Source organism: Carcharhinus amblyrhynchos, chromosome 5 (genome assembly GCF_965287045.1).
Source record: "Carcharhinus amblyrhynchos chromosome 5, sCarAmb.v2.hapA, whole genome shotgun sequence".
In the NCBI taxonomy this organism is placed as follows: domain Eukaryota; kingdom Metazoa; phylum Chordata; class Chondrichthyes; order Carcharhiniformes; family Carcharhinidae; genus Carcharhinus; species Carcharhinus amblyrhynchos.
The window spans coordinates 120,284,262-120,304,697 of record NC_137328.1 but is presented as its reverse complement, the minus strand read 5'-3'; the positions used below and the strand labels follow the sequence as shown (position 1 = coordinate 120,304,697).

General features: G+C 41.7%; 1 protein-coding gene across 3 annotated transcripts in view; it reads right to left on the bottom strand.

Annotated features, from left to right (window-relative positions):
• Positions 1–7,331: 7,331 nt before the first annotated feature.
• Positions 7,332–20,436, bottom strand: part of nek1 (NIMA-related kinase 1) — a 152,356-nt gene continuing 139,251 nt past the window's right edge. For all 3 annotated transcript variants that reach the window (XM_080189482.1, XM_080189484.1, XM_080189483.1), the window contains 2 exons: positions 15,570–15,702; positions 7,332–7,938 (listed from right to left, as the gene is read on the bottom strand). In XM_080189482.1, coding sequence (XP_080045608.1) covers positions 7,925–7,938; positions 15,570–15,702 — 147 coding nt within the window. In that variant the 3' untranslated portion in view covers positions 7,332–7,924. The remainder of the gene's footprint in view (positions 7,939–15,569; positions 15,703–20,436) is intronic.

Here is a 20,436-nt window from a genome sequence, read left to right as displayed (position 1 = left end):
ACTGCAAAAACCAATGGGATTTACTCCAGCTTTTAATGCAAATTCAACTTTTAGAATTCTTTTTGGGAGAATCCCACTCCTTATGTCCCTTCCCCAATCCACTGTACATACTCTTATGTCTGTGCTCTCACCTACATGAAGACTACTTTCCATGGCAGCCTTCAATGGCTCATAATGCCTTGTGAATTCAGTTTACATCCTTGTTTTCAAATCCCTCCAAGTCCTCACTCAGAGATCCCATCTGTTCATACTCCCCTGCAAGCACTATTGCCCTTCAACTGGTCCTCAAATTCTTCGTTCCACTATTTTGCCTTTGTCTGCATGTTTTCATCTACCTTCTGGAACTCGGTCTCTGAACCCCTCCACTTCACCATCTTCCACCTGGACTTAACTCTGTTCCTCTTTCCCCTTGGCTTTCAGAAGAACGTATGAACTAGGAGCAGGAGTAGGCCATCTGGCCCCTTGAGCCTACTCTGCCATTCAATAAGAACATGGCTGATTTTTTGTGGACTCAGCTCCACTTACCCGTCCACTCACCATAACCCTTAATTCCTTTACTGTTCAAAAATTTCCCTATCCTTGTCTTAAAAACATTCAATGCGATAGCCTCAACTGCATCACTGGGCAGGGAATTCCACAGATTCCCAACCCTTTGTGTGAAGAAGTTCCTCCTCAACTCAGTCCTAAATCTGCTTCCCCTTATTTTGAGGCTGTGCTCCCTAGTTCTAGTTTCACCCGCCAGTGGAAACAACTTCCCTGCTTCTATCTTATCTATTCCCTTCATAATCCTATATGTTTCTGTAAGTTTCTATATGTTTCATTGTGCTTTCAGCTCATCTCACTAACTCCTTCTCCTCCGTGCTTTCTGCTCAATGTCTACTTCTCTTCCTGTTCATCCAGCAACACCTCTACTTTCTCAGGAGACAAAGGAAATTTGACATGTCCGCTACAACTCTCACCAACTTTTACAGACGCACATTCTTTCTGGCTCTATCACAGCTTGGTAAGGTTCCTGCTCTGCCCAAAACCGCAAGAAACTACAAAGGTTGTGAACAAAGCCCAATCCATCACACAAACCAGTCTCCCATTCATTGACTCTGTCTACATTTCCCACTGCCTCAGCATAATCAAGGACCCCATGCACCCTGGACATATTCTCTTCCATCTTCTTCCGTCAGGAAAAAGATACAAGTTTGAGGTCACATATCAATCGATTCAAGAAGAGCTTCTTCCCTGTTGCCTTCAGATTTTTTTGATTTCAGACCTCCTTCAATTTTCCAAGGCCAATGGAAGAAAGTCAATTATTTTGTGAATACTCTGAAGTCACATCATCTTTAACCTCTATTAGAGGTTGGTTGGAATATGTTATCTCAGTCCAAGATCTACAGCTATCAAACAAATGATCAGGAATGCCCCCTGCACTGCAGCAACTCACCAACCCACCGACCCTTCATCAGCACTTCTTAAACACTCAGCCTCTACTGCCTAGTAGACACGTGGAAACCTCACCTGTTCCAAGTTCTCCTCCAACTAACGCATAATCCTGGTATGGATATATGTATCTTGTTCGTTTTTCGTTGATGGGTCAAAATCCTGAACTTTCTCCCAAACGTCAGTGTGGGTTGACTGCAGTGGTTCTGAAGACCCACCACCACCTTTTTAAGGGCTATTGGGCCAGCAAATAAATGTTGTCTTGTCAGAGACACACTTTTATAAATTCATTCATGGGATATTGGCATCACTGGCTAGGCCAGCATTTATTGCCCATCCCTAATTACCCTCGAGAAGATGGCATTTTGTAGCTGGTACACACTGCAGCCACTATGCATTGGTGTTGGAGGGGCTGAATAATTGTGGATAGGGTGCCAATCACACTGCTGCTTTCTCCTGAATGGTGTCAAGCTTCTCGAGCTGCAATCATCCAAACAAGTGGTGAGTATTTCATCACTCCTGCCTTGTGCTTTGTACATTATAGACAGGCTTTGGAGAGTCAGGAGGTGAGTTACTTGCTTTCTAGCCTCTACTCTGTTCTTGTAGCCACAATATCTATATGGTGAGTCCAGTTCAGTTTTTGATCACTGGCAACGCCTGGGGTGTTGATTGTGGGAGAATTCAGCAATGGTAATGCTAAAGGGCGATGGTTAGATTCTCAATTGCTGTAGATGATCATCACCTAGCACTTGGGTAGCACAAACCTGTCAGTCCAAGCCTAGATATTGTCTAGGTCTTGTTGCATTTGGACATGAGTTGTTTCAGTATCTGTGGAGTCGTGAGTGATGCTGAACATTGCTCATCAGCGAATACCTCCACTTCTGACCTTGAGATGAAAGGAAGGTCATCAAGCAGCTGAAGATGGACGGACTTAGGACACTACCCTGAGGTACTCCTGCAGTGATGTTTTGGAATCGAGATGTTCATGTTCCAACCATCATAACCATCTTCCTTTGTGCCAGGTCTGACTTCCCAATATCTCATGATAAAATAAATTAAAAACCCTCCAAATGATTTGTGTGTTGCTGAGAATCTCTCTGGGTGAAACATTAAACCAAAGCCCCATTTGCTCTCGCAAGTATATGTAAAAGATCCAAGGCACTATTTTGATAAAGGGGCATTACGCCTAGATTATCTGGTCACTATCACACTGATGTTCTGTGGGATCCTGTTGCATGCAAATTGGCTGTTTCTGGCAAGTGGCTGAAAAACATCAGTTTAAGTTTATTTATTAAAGTCGCAAGTAGGCTTACACTGCAGTGAAGTTACTGTGAAAATCCCTGATTTTCAGCACCTGTTCGGGTACACTGAGAGAGAATTTAGCATGGGCAATGCACCCAACCAACACATCTTTCGTACTTTGGAGGAAACCAGAGCAGCCAGAGGAAACCCATGCAGATGCTGGGAGAACATGCAGATTCTGCACAGAGAGTGACACAAGCCGAGAATTGAACCCGAGTTCCTGGAGCTGTGAGGCAGCAGTGCTAACCACCGTGCCAGATGTTAAGACTTCACAAGGTTGCTCATCCCTCTCCATTTGTCGGATGCACAAGTGATGGTTGGACGAGGAAAGAAGCCAAATTTTATGGGCTGGTTGCTACCGTTGACTTTTGTCTTCTAAGAATTGAGGGAAGACTGACTAAATCCACTTGATGTGATTGGATCTGAAGATTGTGATTGGAATGTCATCCGATAAAGTAATTTGGCAACATGCATCCCTCAGCCGATGCCTGGACAAGAATAATTCAATTGGGATCTTAGAGTCTAAATAGGCTGCAATGCTTCTCAACATAGCAACAGTGACTAAAATTCACTGCAAAGCATTCTTTCTGGATGTAATGTATCACCGTTTGGTATGGCTCCTGCTCTGTCCAAGACCACAAGAAACTACAAAAGGTTGTGAATGTAGCCCAATCCATCACACAAACCAGCCTCCCATCCATTGACTGTCTACACGTCCCACTGCCTTGGGAAAGCGGCCAGCATAATTAAGGACCCCCTGCACCACGGGTGTACTCTCTTCCACCTTCTTCCAATGCAAAAAAGTACCAACCAACTCGAAAACAACATTTTCCCTGCTGCCATCAGACTTTTGAATGGTCTTTCACATTATTAAGCTGATCTTTCTCCTCACTCTATCAGTAACTAAAACATTGTATGCTACACCCTCTCCTTTCCTTCTCCCCTGTGTACTCTATGTTTTATCTATATAGCACACAAGAAACAATACTTTCCACTGTATACTTACGCGTTTTGACAATAATAAATCAATTCATTCAATTCAAACCTTCAGTTTAGAGTGGTTCCATTTATTTTTTGCGTCAGTAAGCTCAGTTGGCTAGATGTCCAGACCATGATGCCAAATGCTGCCTCCTTGGCCTTGTGCCAAGCCTGTGGCGTAATGTCCCTTCAAGCTAAGTAACAGACTCTCATGGAGACAGATGCCAATCATTCTTTGTGGACTGTGGCTAATTAACATTACCCTACATGACAATCAGTGCACTTAATCTTGACGCAATGAATTTTTAAAAAAGTTATTACAACACAAGAAGTGCTCATATAATTGCAAACATTGCAGTAATGGACCTTTTAACCTTTGGCTCTGAATGGGAAGAAAATTCAATCCTGTATCCAAGACACAACACGCAACTCACCATCATCCATATTTTCACTGCCTGCAGGACTTTTATAGGGTAGAGAACACAAAACACAGCAAATGCAAACTCCACTCGTGGGATATCCAGTCACGCAAGGTCTCTCAGCCTAATTATAAAAAGCAGAATTCGAAAGAGCCAGTCTGTATATGTTACACAGTCACTCAAACGCCTCAGATGATCAGGTCGATTTGGTTCTGTTAGAAACAGCTGTTTCCTACCTGCTGTTTTGTTACCACATCTAATGATGATTCTTTTCAGTGGCAGCTCTTTGGGTTTTACTGTCTGATTTTGCTGGAGTCCTGATACTTTATGTTCGGTTGGGAAGTGAGTGTGTGTCTTTTATTGCGAACTTTTACGTTTCAGAAGCTGCATCAAACAAGGTCAGAAATTGCAAGACGGGAAAGCCTATTAAAATCTATGCCTTGGGCTACAGAAAGTAACAATGTGAGTGCCATGCCCAGGGTAGAGATTTAATTTGTTGAGTATACATTCACTCATGTTTATGAGTTAAGTGTTGCACCCAGACCCAGATTATCCACCTTAACATTAATGAGACTCTGCATCACCTCGAGCAAGTTAAGGAGATACTCATTGGCATAAAACAAAGAAAATGCTACATCTATTTTGGGATTGACCAAAATGTGCTTGAGGCATGAGATGGATCTGCACTCTGCTCCTTCTATTGCTACACCTGCTTGGGAACACACAACTGGTCTGTAGCCCACATTTTCAGATATCAATTCACTGAAATTGTTTGCAGTGTAGGAATTGTCTTGCTTACCAGCAACAGGGTAAGGAAATCCCCATCACAGGCTCCTGCTCTGCCTGACACCACAAGAAACTACAAAAGGTCGTAAATGTAGCCCAATCTATCACGCAAACCAGCCTCCCATGCAATGACTCTGTCTACCCTTGCCACTGCCTTGGCAAAGCAGCCAGCATAATCAAGGACCCCACGCACCCTGGACATTCTCTCTTCCACCTTCTTCCAATGCAAAAAGATACAAAAAGAAAGTCTGAGGTCATGTACCAACCGACACAAGGACAGCTTCTTCTCTGCTGCCATCAGACTTTTGAATGGATCTACCCTGTATTATTTGATCTTTTTCTATAACTGTAACACTACACTCTCTCGTTTTCTTCTCTATGAACTGTATACTTTATCTGTATAGCATACAAGAAACAATACTTTTCATTGTATACTAATACATGTGACAATAGTAAATCAAATCAAATCATCCTTTAAGACATTCCTTAAAACATCTCTGACTTAGTTTTTGGACATCTGTCTGACTACCTCCTTATGAGGCCCTTTTGGATAACACACCTGCAAAGTGCCTTGGAATATTTAAATCTCAATTGTTCACATGAACTCTGGAGTTCTCTGCCTCTCCACGTGGCTATTTTCCTCCTTTTCCTTAGTTCCCCGGCTGGGATATGGTCCCACAGCTCCCAGAGGCTTCTAATACCTCATCCAAGGAGTCTTTATTTACGGCCAAATGGTAATGTGACCATAAAGCATCATGGCTGAGTCCAAAGCCCAAAACCTGCACTCACCTCCCCCCCCCCCCCCGCTCCGATGTGCATATTTCCTGCAAGCAGGATATGTGGAAAAACAATGCATTGGCTCTGATTCAGGAGGCTGCACTGACCTCAGAGTCAGAAGGTTGTGGGTTCAAGTCCCATTCCAGGAACTTGACCACACATTTAGGCTCACACTCCAGTGCAATGCTGTGACGTGGTAAGGTACAGTCTCTTCGATACAACATAAACCAAGTCACTGTCTGCCCTTCCAAGTGAATGTAAATGATTCTATGACAATGTTTGAACAGCACCATTTATCCTTCAACTAACAACTAACTTACAATTAAGTTAGTTGTTAGTTGAGGGCCCACCTCAATCCAATGCTGGCATCTCCACATCATTACAATTAAGTGTCAGGGGATCTTTAAAGTCCACCTGTAGTGGGCAGATAGAGCCTTGAAAGATGACACCTGACAGTGCAGCACTTCCTCAGTGTTACACTGGAGCACAAGTCACTGGAATGGGCCCACAACTTTGAGTCAGAGGCTAGTGCAACCAAGTGAGCCGTGACTGACACCAGCCATTGCCCACGGGAGTCTGCGGCGTGGAAATTGCCTGGTTTCTTACAGTGACAACACTGCAAGTATTTAATTGGCTGTTATATGCTTTGTGACTTCAAAAGCAACAACATAAACGCAAGTCGTTTTTTTATCTGAGCAGTTGTTGAAGGCAATCTTGGGAGTTATCTGCTCCACTGGATGTACTGCACTCTGATTGTACTTAGCAATAATGAATATTGAGAGATAAGTACAAGCATTCACCACTTTGTAGACAGTGGCCTTCACACTTTTCTTACCTACCAAATGGAATAATCCAGCTGGGGTCTGCATTGATTGAAGGCAGACACACAATTCTCCAACTGTGCTTGAATAATGCTCACAAGTAGAAACATTCACTGTGTTTTCCTCCCTCCTTCATCAGGTCATTAAGGTCAACAGTGCCACTAACCTCACTAAGATCAGCTAACCAAACACTGATTAAACCCGGGACATACCTGACCTGCACAAACTCAGTAGTCTGTCATCCACAAACTTAAGTCATCAGGGGAGCTCTGGAAGTAAATCTTATAATAGTTATAATAGCTAGGGGATTTTCACAGTAACTTCATTGCAGTGTTAACGTAAGGCTACTTGTGATACCAATAAATAAACTTTATCTCTTGGTATTGAGTGCAAAATGCAAATCTATGGACAATGAAACGATAGAAGACCATAAGACACAGAAACAGGATTAGGCCACTCGGCCTACTGAGTCTGCTCCACCATTCAATCATGACTGATATTTTTCTTATCCCCATAACCCTGATCCCCTTATTAATCAAGAACCTATCTATCCCTGTCTGAAAGACATTCAATGACCTGGCCTACACAGCCTTTTGTGGTAGAGTTCCACAGATACGCCACTCTCTGGCTATAGAAATCTTTCCTCATCTATGTTTTAAAGGATCATCCCTTTAGCCTGAGGTTGTGCCCTTTGGTTTTAGTTTTTCCTACTAGTGGAAAGACCCTCTCCACATCCATATGTCATGGATGGTGAAACAGCAATGTATGCCTAACTATGGATAATGGAATACAGGTTTTGAAAAAAATATGCAAAATGTTTAATGTATAAAAGAATCTTTATTCCTAATCATTAGAAAGATATAATACATTTGTATGAACTTTGTACTTTGAAGTACAGTACAAGAAATTGCACCTATATTCCAACTTAAAAGTCTACTTGCAGGTTAATGCTCTGCAGCTTGAAACTTGGGGCCTGTGGAAAAGAGCCCTGCACGACAGGTTACCCTCTCGTGCAAGTGAAAATATCCAGAGTTAGAAATATAATAGATTTCATAATCAGTTCCATTTCAACACTGTAACTCCTAACTGTCGGGCTTTGGTCGGAGGATTGTTAAATACGCGTACCTTTCTTCAGCAGCTGGACCCATAAATACAAAAGGCAATACTCTCCAGAAACTTTCCAAAAAAAATAAAGGCAACACAGAATATGATCCTGGGGGAGAAAAGACAAAAATCAAACCACATTCTTGTACCGCATACCATGCAGACTTGTGTATGCTGTACTGTAACATCCGAGTGGCTGAACTTGCATCCATACGATTAGTGTCCAAGAGTTCTACCATCCTCAGAAGATGGCACCTGCTCATACTTTTAAAAAATCTGTAACAGACAGGTCCTGAGTGACTGATTTTATTCGTCATTATCTGAAAAATAAAGAAGATGGTAAAAATGACTTTTGATTCAAAATGAAGTACAATCGTACAGCCATTAAAAATTTTGCTGGCTGAAAAAGCTGTAATAATTCTTCGAGGATATACATCCTCTGATTATAAGTTAGCTCATCATATGATTAATGTAGCGCCATTGCTACATGTAAATTTTAATTTAAAAGATTAAGTTGATGCAAAAATGTAGTCCATAATACCAAGGATATGTACTGTAATTACATCTTGCACGTTAGTCAGTAATTAAAGTAATACAGCTTAGCCTCAGGACCTGATCCAAAATATCACAGACAGTAATTTATTGGATGTGTTTACTGGTAAAGTAGGTAAAAGAGACATTTACACTCTTGCTTTCCAACCAAAATCAAAATCAGTAAGCACAAATCAAACTACATGGGGCTAATACTGATAGCTACCCGTTTCAGAAATGGAGCTGGTCTGTCACTCCAAACTTTTCTCACGTCTCATAAGAACATAAGAAATAGGAGCAGGAGTAGGCCATCTAGCCCTTCGAGCCTGCCCCGCCATTCAATAAGATCATGGCTGATCTGTCGTGGCTCAGTTCCACATTCCCGCCCTCTCCCCATAACCCTTAATCCCCTCTCTTATCAAAAACCCATCAACCCGCGTCTTAAAAATATTTAGCGAGGCAGCCTCCACCACTTCAACGGGCAGAGAATTCCAGAGATTCACCACGCTTTGAGTGAAGAAATTCCTCCTCAACTCCGTTCTAAACCGCCCCCCCTTTCACCAGCCTAAATGTTTGCTCTCTTCTACAATATGTAGTGATTAATATTGTAAGTGTCTAGAGTGCGCAGCCAGACATGTTGCCACACACTTGCTTCTGGTGTGCCTCAAGTGTTGCTTCCTCCTCAGTAACACTCTGGAGCAACATGGGGTCCAGCTATCCTGATGATGCACACTTCCTCAGCAAGACAGCAGCTCCTCACCTCCTCTGACCTCAATGATTTCCAGTAAATTCATACCTCTTGACAAATCCTCCATTGCACCAACACTTCCTTACTCCCCTGCAATCTGCTCCATCATCCAGATTTCCCCTACGCTCTGGTAATCTCTGTTCATCAACACTGTTACCTCACTATGTCCCCCAATGCCAGTTTAAGATCTTTCTCTTTCATTGTGTTTTTGTCCCTTCTTCCTATCTGAAGGGGTATCTGTCCCTTCACCCTATTGGTAGCTGCAACCCTATATTCTGCACCCTCCCCTTTCCTTCTCCCCCAGATACTCTATGAACTGTGTGTTCTGTCTGCAACTGTACGCAAGAAACAATACTTTTCACTGTACTCCAATACATGTGACAAATCAATTCAATTCACCACCCCACTCAAGGGTCCACTTGTTATCTATGGACTCGTGAAGCTTTCCAGTGTGTGCCTGTACATAATGAGTGCCCTAAAAATGTGGTTTATTGCTATTGCACACCATTTATCTCTCAACCGACATCTGATTATTTGCTCATTATCACATTGCTGTTCGTGTGACCTTGAAGTGTTCAAATTGGCTGCAACATTTCCTACATTACAGCAATGTCTACACTTTCAAATATTACTTAATAAGCTGTGTAAAGCACTTCAAGACCACTCGAGATTGTGAATGGCAAGATGTAAATCTTTTGTTAATGCAGTGTTAGCAAAATAGTGGAAACTATATAATTTTAAATATCCTACAATGTTTAGATGGAGTGGCGGAAATTTAATTTGCTTTTGGGCAGTAACCCTAAATTGTCTTCCTCACCTTCACTCTAACCAGCTTCCCTCTTACATTGTAAAACATCTCCTGGACTCCGTCTGCTGCTCTGAAGTGGAATAAAGCAGCAGAGCAGCACTTTTGATGTGATCATACTTCCAATAAATTTACACTGGCGAGGCTCAATCTTTAGCAGATGCTTACTTTGGCTCCAATAATATTGCTTTTTAGTCACTAAATATGCCAATTTCGGAAAAGATTTTTGTGGTCACAGCGTTCTTTGAACTATTTTTGGCGGAATCAGTTCAGCATTACAAATCAACTGCATACAATGTTCCCCATTAAAATGCTAATCTTCAACAGACACTAAAAGGTCTCATTAAGAAACATGCTTCCTAATGTTTAATACCATTAAAGTAATTGCCCTTTACTTGTTAGAGCTTTGTGATAATGAAGGAAAAAAGCAAAATACGTGGGTGCTGCAAGTCTGAAATAAAAACAGAGCATGTTGTAAACACTCAGCAGATGACGGCAGCATCTGTGGAGAAAGAAACTAGAGTTAATGTTTTAGCTTTATGACTTTTCATCAGCACTAGGAACAGTAGAAATGTTATAGGTTTTGAGAAACCAGCCTCCCATCCATTGACTCTGTCTATACTTCCTGTTGCCTCAGTAAAGCAGCCAGCATAATTAAGGACCCCACACACCCCAGACGTTCTCTCTTCCACCTTCTTCTGTTGGGAAAAAGGTACAGAAGTCTGAGGTCATGCACCAACTGACTCAAGAACAGCTTCTTCCCTGCTGCCAGACTTTTGAATGGACCTACCTCGCATTAAGCAGATCTTTCTCTATACCCTAGCTATGACTGTAACACTACATTCTGAACTCCTTTCCTTCTCTATAAACGGTACGCTTTGTCTATATAGCGCGCAAGAAACAATACTTTTCATTGTATACTAATACATGTGACAATAATAAATCAAGTCAAATCAAGAGGTGGGATGGGGAGGATAGGACAAGGAGAAGATCTGTGATAGATTGAAACTCAGAAGCATTAGTCTTTTGGGGGTCAAGAAAAATTGCAAGAAAAGAAACAAAGAACAAAGTAAAATGTGTCTAACCTAGAGGGTGCTGCTGACTGCAAGCAAAATACATTTCTGATTAAAAATGGGTTAAAGGGATTATGGGGAACAGGTGGGAGGTGGATTTGAGACCAGGGAGAGATCAGTCATGATCTGATTGGATGGCGGAGCAGATTCAAAAGGGCTGAATTACCTACTTCTGCTCCTAATTCCCATGTTCCCATGTAGAAAAAGAGAGATGAATTGAAACATGCAAAGAAAAGGGAAATGAAGAAGACACTTTTCCCAGTTGTGCTGAAAGGTCACATGCCTGAAATGTTAACTCTGTTTCTTTTGACAGATGCTGCCATAACTTGTTGATTATTTCCAGCATCTTCTGATGAATGATGATGTGGTTGGTAAGGAAGAAAAAGAGTAGAGGAAGCAGATTGGAGATGAAAAAGCAATGGAAGTAGCAAGACAGAGACACCATTAGAGACTGTGGAAGAGAGTCCAAAACTAGTGGATATAAATGCAAAATTGCAAAATTCATTACTATCTTTGTGATTGATAGAATTACATACTACTTGCAGCATAGAATCAGATCATTTAGACCAAATGATCTATATCAGCAGTGACATGAGCATACTTCCATCCCATCAGCATATTCTTCTACTTATTTCCCTGTCATGTTACTGTCATTGGCAGAGACAGTGGCGTAGTGCAAATGCAGTAGTCTGGGTTAGTAATCCAGAGACCTAGGTTAATACTCCAGGGACATGTCTTCAAATCCCACCACAGCTGCTGGAGGAATTTAAATTCAGTGAATCAAATTTGAAATAGAAAGCAGGTCTCAAGTGATGATCCATGAAACCATCACCGATGGCCGTAAAATACTAATGTCCTTTAGGGAAAGAAATTTACCACATTTACCTGGTCTGGCCTACATGTAATACCAAACCCAAAGTAATGTGGCTGACGCTCAAAATCCCTCTGAAATGACCTAACAAAGGCATTTGGGATGGGCAACAAATGCCGGCCTCGTCCCATCAAAGAATTAAATACATTTTATCAGCTTCCCCTGAAATTCATTTATACTCTTGACCCCAATCACCCCATTTGATAATAACCTCCATATTCTGTCCAACCAATAGATCTTTAACATTAAAAAAGGGGAAAAAAATAATCCTGACTTTCTACAAACTTGATTAGATAACTTGCCTGACTAAACATAAAGAAAAGCTGGCTGAATTTGAAAAGCAGGCTCATCTCCCTCACTGCATCAAGGGGACAGCGGATACACTGAACATCGGATTATATGAATAGGACAATTTCACCAGTCTCTCTCCAGGATGTATTCACAAAAGACAACAGTTGAAAACCTTCAGAGGCTGCAAAACAACAGGCTTATTACAAAAAAAAAAGTTTTCTGGCTGCCTAATCTGGGGAGAAATTACTAAGCATGCCAATTTAGAAATGTGATGGGGTGGCTGAGAAGCTTTTACGGGAAGCCATTGATTGGAAGCACTGGAGTTAGGATTGCGGTTCTTTTGTAAGATAGCAAACAGGAGAATCCATTAATCAACCATGATCAGACGATGCACAGAAAACAATCTTGGAGAAGCTCCCTTCAGTCTCTATGGACCCTACTTTGGAATGGCCAGGATTTGAAGGCAGTGAAACAAACAGAAGATATAGTATGGGGAGTGCAGGGACTGTAATTTGCAGGCAATCTAACAATGGGAGGTTGCTTTGCTTATGTTGAGCATTTCAAAGAGAAGTCTCGGTTGCCTAGAGACCAATTTCATCTATAGCTGCACAAGGCAGAGGTCAGGCTTTTTTTTGGTGGAGGAGGCAGATTGATGTACAGTATAACTGAAAAACAAACAGAAATGGACAGATATCTATAACGGTGGTGGGGGAATAGGAGGTAAAGATTCCCATTGCGTTAATAAAGAAATCGGAGAACATCAAATGAGGGAGATCAAGTGGAAAGAATGTGTGTTGGGGAGCGGGGGAATAAAAATCACAGAAACACAGTGGAGACACAAATATACAATCAGAAAATGCAATTTAAACAGGACATGCTTTTTATACTATAGTATTATTACACATAATAACAGTTCATATTCTGATAGCAGCTTTAACATAGCAAAAACACTTTAAGGCATTTCACAGGTGTGTTATCAAAGAAAATTAGGCTACAAGCTACACAAGATGATATTAGGGCAGATGACCAAAAGCTTGTTCAAAGAGGTTGGTTTCAAGGAGCATCAAAATGGAGGAGAGAGAAAGATATAGGGAGGCAGCAGGGAATTTCAGAGCTTAGTTCAAGGAGTTGAAGGCAAAGCCATCAACGTTGGAATGATTAAAGCCTGGAATGCCAAGAGGTGAAAATTAGAGGAATGCCAATATTGAAGGGTTCTGGGACCAGATGAGATGACAGGAGGTAGGACAGGAAATCACTACAGAGTGATTTGGAAACATAGAATGAGAACTTAAAAATAAAGACAGCTGCTGCAACTTTGCAGCAATCACAAACAGCGATATAAGCACAAAGCATCACGAAACTCGGAAAACAGGACTCTCGCTGATGAGATCTCGTTTTCCGATTCTCCCTCTACCCTCCCCACCACCAGTGACACAATGTTCCAGCCCAAGAAGGTTAGGAACCTCATTTCAATACATATAATTAGTGGGCATTCCATTCACCCCTCACCAACGTGATGTAACATCAACAAGGTTTACAACTAGGGAAATAAACAGTGATGTCTTGAGGAGTGTACATATTACAGAGGTGGTGGTGCTGGAAGTCTTAAAGCGCATCAAGGTCGATAAATCCCTGGGACCTGAACAAGTGTATCCCAGGACATTGTGGGAGGCTAGGGAGAAAATTGCAGGTCCGCTAGCAGAGATATTTGGGTCATTGATAGTCACGGGTGAGGTGCCTGAAGATTAGAGTGGCAAATGTTGTGCCTTTGTTTAAAAAGGGCTAAAGGGAAAAGCCTGGGAACTACAGGCCAGCGAGCCTCACATCCGCGGTGGGTAAATTGTTGGAAGGTATTTTGAGAGACATGATCTATAGGCACTTAGAGAGGCAAGGACTGATTAGGGACAGTCAAAATGGCTTTGCGAGTGGAGAATCATGTCTCACAAATTTGATTGAATTTGAAGGGGTAACCAAGAAGATAGATGAGGGCAGTGCAGTTGATGTTGTCTACATGGACTTTAGCAAGGCCTCTGACAAGGTACTGCGTGGTAGGTTGTTGCACAAGGTTAAATCTCATGGGACCCAGGGTGAGGTATCTAAACGAATACAAAATTGGCTTCTTGACTGAAGCCAGAGGGTGGTTGTAGAGGGTTGTTTTTCAAACTGGAGGTCTGTGACCAGCAGTGTGCCTCAGGGATCAGTGCTGGGTCCACTGTTATTTGTCATTTATATTAATGATTTGGATGAGAATATAGGAGGCATGGTTAGTAAGTTTGCAGATGACACTAAGATTGGTGGCATAGTGGATAATGAAGAAAGTATCTCCAATTGCGACGGGATCTTACTCAGTTGGGCCAGTGGGCTGACGCGTGGCAGATGGAGTTTAATTTAGACAAACGTGAGGTGGTGCATTTTGGTAGACTGAACCAGGGCAGGACTTACTCAGTTAATGGTAGGGTGTTGGGGAGAGTTACAGAACAAATAGATCTAAGGGTACAGGTTCATAGCTCCTTGAAAGTGGAGTCACAGGTGGACAGAGTGGCAAAGAAGGCATTCAACGTACTTGGTTTCATCGGTCAGAACACTGAATACAGGAGTTGGGATGTCTTGTTAAAGTTGTATAAGACATTGGTAAGGCCATACTTGGAATACTGTGTACACTTCTGGTCATCCTATTAGAGAAAGGATATTATGAAACTAGAAAGAATGCAGAAAAGATTTACTAGGATGCTACTGGGACTTGATGGATTGAGCTGTAAGGAGAGGCTGGGTAGACTGGGACTTTTTTCTCTGGAGCGTAGGAGGCTGAGGGGTGATCTTATTGAGGCCGTTAAAATAATGAGGAGGCTGGATAGTCAATATCCTATCCCAAAGGTAGAGGAGTCTAAAACTCAATGGCATAGGTTTAAGATGAGAGGGGAGAATACAAAAGCGTCCAGAGGGGCAATTTTTTCCACACACAGGGTGGGGAGTGCCTGGAACGAGCTGCCAGAGGTGGTAGTAGAGGTGGGTACAATTTTGTCTTTTAAAAAGCATTCAGATAGTTGCATGGGTACAATGGGGATAGAGGGATATGGGTCAAATGTGGGTAATTGGAAATAGCTTAGGGGTTTTAAAAAAAGGGCAGCATGGACAAGTTGGGTCGAAAAGCCTGTTTCCATGCTGTAAACCTCTATGACTCTAACTGGCTCTCGTGGGAGCCAATATAGGTCAATGAGTATAGGGCTGGATGTGTGAATGGTACCTGTCATGAGTAAGGACACAGCAGCAAAGTTTTGGATGACCTCAATTTTAACGGAGGATGGAAGATGGGAGCTCAGCAAGCTGTGCACTGGAATCGTTAAGCCTATACGTAACAAAAGCACGGATGAGGATTTCAGCAGCAGATGAGGTGAGGCAAGGACAAGGTTGGGAAATGTTACGGAGATGGAAATGGATGGTCTTTGTGATAGTACATATAATCAGAAACTCATCGCAGAGTCAAGCAGACAAAAGTTGTAAACAATCTGGTTCAGCTTCAGACCAAGGTGAGGAATCAAGTCAGAATGGAATTTGCCTCAGGAGCAGATAAAGGAATGAAATAATATTAACATAAAGCGTTTGTACACTATAAAATGGGATGAGAAACTTGCCTTCTTGATATGCTCCATCTGCCATGACTAGATGGAGGATTTTGGAATACAGGTGCTCAAACTGAGGACCCAGAAGAACTTGCACTATTGTAGTCCCTATGTCAATGTTCTCATCTTCATCCTCGTGTATTGCCTGATTCACAAAATATAAGGTTAGTTTTTTTTTGAACATCTTGGTGGTTGAAGGAACTTGCAACATGAAAACATTTATTGAAAAGATACAAAATGTACTCTTTAACAGCAACAGCACAGATGCCCATGAGCACCATATATTCACAAAATACAGCAGGAGCACTGTATGGCACTGAGAATGGCTTTGATTGTACCCAATCTGCAATGAACTTCCTTATCTCAGATGAAGTGATGGTTGTGGTGTCATGGTGACCCACAGAGCCCCTGGGTACAGCATGGAAGAAAATAAAATCTCTGGTAGATGCGCATGTGGATGTCCAGAGAAGACAGTATGAAGATCAGCTGCAATTGAGTCCCCTCTCAAACAGTTTCTAGACAATCACAAAGTTACTTCTGCTAGATATCTAAAGGGGTGACTCACTTACAGTTTTTGACCTTCAAATCTGTGGAGTGATGGACCCAGATTTTAGTGTGATTGTGTGGCAGGATGGCACAGTGGTTAGCACTGCTGCCTCATAGCTCCAGGGACCTGGGTACAATTCTGGTTCGGGTCACGATGTAGAATTTGCACGTACTCTCCATGTCTGTGTGGGCTTCCTCTGGGTGCTCTGGTTTCCTCCCACAGTCCAAATATGTGCGGGTTAGGCTGATTGGCCATGGTTAATTGCTCCTTTGTATCAGGGTGACAAGCAGGACAAGTACACGGGGCGACAGGGATAGGGTCTGGATGGGAGTGCAGTCGGCACAAACACGAAGGGCCGAAAGGTCTCATTCTGCATTGTAGGGATTCCCTGATTCTCCACAAAAAATTGGATCATCATTCTCAACCACAGCATTGACTGAGTCAGTGAACAAAACCCCAAGCTCTTCTGGCAGAGTACCACACAAGTTCAACAAGTTTGTGGAAGCAAAGACTCAAAACGAGGGAAAAAGTTAAATGCTTCCAAAATGAGAAAGGAAAAGACAGAACAATCACTCCTAGTCCCATATGCATCACTTTTATCTTGAGTGGTTGGTTTATTCAATTCAGCTTTGGGAAATAACAATATTTCAGAAAAAGTGTACCTTAGGAAACAGCAGCACAAGAACATTCCAACCATCCTGTCTGCTTTTGTGGATATATTTTGTGGTAGGTGAACAAATATAAATAAATTTATATGACTGAAAATTTCCAGTGGCCTTAGTCAAAACCCTTGTCGAAGTACTTTTTGTCCGATTATAATCACGCATTTCCTCTCAAGATTTACTGTGACAGTTGGATAACTTTTTCCATTCATTTTAGTTTAGTATTTCAATGTTCATAGGGTGCAACAGAAGAGAAGCCTTTTTGCTGGAGGAAGAGTTGCAAATATCGAAGGTTGCAAAGAACAAAGAGAACAAAGAACAAAGTTGCAAAGAATATTTTTTTAAAATATTAAATTACAGGTAAACATTTTCTACTGAATATTTAAATATGAATTGTTACTGGATCAAAATCCAGGCACTCCATAACTAATGGCATTGGAAGCAAAGAAACTAGAAGCAGGAGTAGGCCATTCGGCCCTTTGAGCCTGCTCCACCATTCATTTTGATCATCGCATTCTTGATTCTCCCCCTTCACTCCATATTCCTTGATCCTTTAGCTCCCAGAGCTATATCTAATTTCTTCTTGAAATCACACAATGATGGGCACTCACCTGATGAAGGAACAGTGCTCTGAAAGCTTGTGCTATCAAATAAACCTGTTGGGCTTTAACCTGGTGTTGTGAGACTACTTACTGTGCTACCCCAGTCCAATGCTGGCAACTCCACGTAACGTTTCAAACACAGTGGAAGGCAGGGTAACCTCAGGTATATCATTTTACACATGTCATTAGGAATTCAAAAACGTGTTCCTTTTTTATAGGGATCTTGAATATAATCAACACTTAAGCTAACACTGTAAATGACCTGCTACACACAAAGGCACACATTTAAATTAGGGTCATAGTTGATGCTGTTTGAATGAAATGTTGAGTGGTGAAGTTCATTTTTAAACAATGAATGATAGTGGATGTCTATCTGAAGATATTGTGAATATATCTATGACAGTACCATGAAATCACTGAAGACAGCTATTTGGCCCATGCTGACTCATTAAAAGAACACCATCTAATTCACTCCATTCACCAGTCAAGTTAATAACTTGAGCAGTACCACACAAGTGAGAAAGAAAACAAGTTCCTCAACATGAAATGTAAACATCAGGATCATCCACTTAAGTACAAATTTAACACGAGGGATTGGGAACAGACAATCTGCATTTGAAGAATGTGCTTCTGGTATACCTTAGTTTCCCCACTCAATTCCTCCAAGAGATAGCCCTTTTCTGAAAGATAAATGTTTTGTATTCTCGCCCCATGAGACATGCCACCAATGTACAAGGATTCTTCTAATGACGTAGGGGTACTATAAGATGCCTAGCATTGAAGTTCCTGGCACCGTCTGAGAAAGAATCTGCTAAAGGAACTTTGCGCAGCCCAATTTAGAGTAAAACCTTTAAGGGGAGCTACACCTACTCCAATCAGCTTGGATCATGTAGATCAAGCCCAAGACAGGAGGTGAGAGCCCTGTCTTGTCAGCTTAGATCGGGAATGTCCCAACTTGTTGGGATTCTGAATTGGCTTTAATTTGACTTGATTGGATTGGAATAAAGTAAACAAAAAAAACCCTTTAAGGGCAAATACTTCTTTATCTGAAAAGTAGCCATAGGACTCCGATAACTTAAAGGGCAAGATGCAAAACATTCTGGGCAATGGGAAAGCAGATTACACACCTGTCTGAATTTCAAAGGCTGTGTTCCCTTGGATTCATGGCTCAGCAGGAGATGTATACCATGGTAGCCATTTTAACAGAGCTAACCTGGGATCAGATAATCTCTCAAAGGGAGAGCTCTGAAGGAATCATTCAAGAAAAGAATCCCACATCTTTTTGTCAACACTCACATGAAGGTTCCTGTTACCTTAGCGGATTTAGTTTCACACTCATATTGGTATCCACTTTGATGAATACCATAAATAAGGTTAAGGCTACATATGGTGTTGAGAGTAAGGATATCAGTTGTATGTCACTGGGTATCTTTGATGCAGTCAGCCATTAACCACATCCTATTTTGGGGATGTCAGAACAAGAGCCTTGAGTTGGAGCAGGTTCTGTGATTCCCCCAGAGAATCTGGACAGTCTTTCCAGCCAAAGATGGTGCAAAATCCTGTTTCAACTGATGTATCAGTTTTCATTTACTTTCCTCCTTCTGCAAAATTCCCTGTCTAACTGCACTTCTGAAGAGCTTGAATTGGAGTGCCTCGTACTGTGCAAATACTGAGGCAGCATGCACAGAAAGAGAAAAAGAGTTAATGGCCTGACTTTTTCCAGGCCCTATGAAGGTGGGCTTGGAGGCGGGATAGAGAAAATCAAATCACATTTCATTACTTTGTAACCAAAACAAGATTTAAGACATCTGGAGTGCTGCAAATCCATCACAGGTGTGTAAACATCATGAGCGTTTAGTACATCATCAAATGCCTCTCAAAATGTACCGAAACCGTTCCACTCCTCTCTTTTAGAGCATGGAAACAGGATAAACCATTCAGCCAGTTGAGCCAATTCAATTAGGTAAAGGCTGAGCTGTATCTTAACTACACTCACATCGATCCATAAAGCAGAAGACACTTGCCGAACAAAAACTCATTAATCCCAGTTTTGAAATTTGAAAGTCTAGGGGCGTAAGTTAGGTGAAAAGCATTGAGTGAATGCTCAGGAATTTACTGGAAGAAAACCATTTGTAACTGTGCCTGTCTCAATCCAGGAGCCATTTTGCATCAAGTTCATGGGAACTCTTCACTGGTTTGTGGGTCTATAACAATATCGCTGGGGTAAAGAAAACAAAGTGAATTTGAAGCTTTGTCATCTGTTTGTATTGAGGCTTATCCAACCTGTGTGTCTGGTGTAATACAGTTCGTTTTCTTTCGTTTAATAAATATTTTAGTTGGTGTTCAAAGTTAATCAGCAGGTTCCTGTGAATTTATTCCGTTGCTTACCTCCCTGCTTTCTTTAAAAAAATAAGGTCAAGTTTCACTCTGGGATCTGACTTACTCAGTATAATCAGCTGGGATCTGAACATACCCTTATGATGTGAAGAACTGGCTTAACTCTTATGAAGGTACCTGCTCCAGACTGATCCCCCTCAGAGGAAACAGCTTTTCCTCTATTTACCCTGTCAAATCCTTTAACCATCTTAAATTCATTGATCTCCTATATGCAAGTCTAGTTCATGAAACCAGTCTTTAAAATATAACTGGTTCAGCCCCATTTCACTCTGGTGATAGGAAAAATAGGCTGCACCAAACAATCCAAATTCATGGTTATAGTTTGCGAGAATGCCCTCGGTTAGGAAAGGTATGATCTTTCTTTCTGTCTCGTGACTTCTCAGTACCAATTAACAGCAATTTTTAACAAGGATTTTGGCATTCCAAGTTCACCAGAACACCAAGACATGCAAAATACAAGTTCACCACAATGCTCGGATTTCCTGATCTGATCAGTATTTAAATCTTAACCTCACTAGTGAGAGATATTCAAGGCTTGTCACGAAGTACCACTTTCCAAAAATTTTCTTCTCCCTGGTTTAGTAAAATATCCCCTCAGTTTCTGATGGACAAGAACATCAAAAACTTTGCACCAAAGGACAGCCAGTGCAGAAACTGTTTTTCTCCAGCTT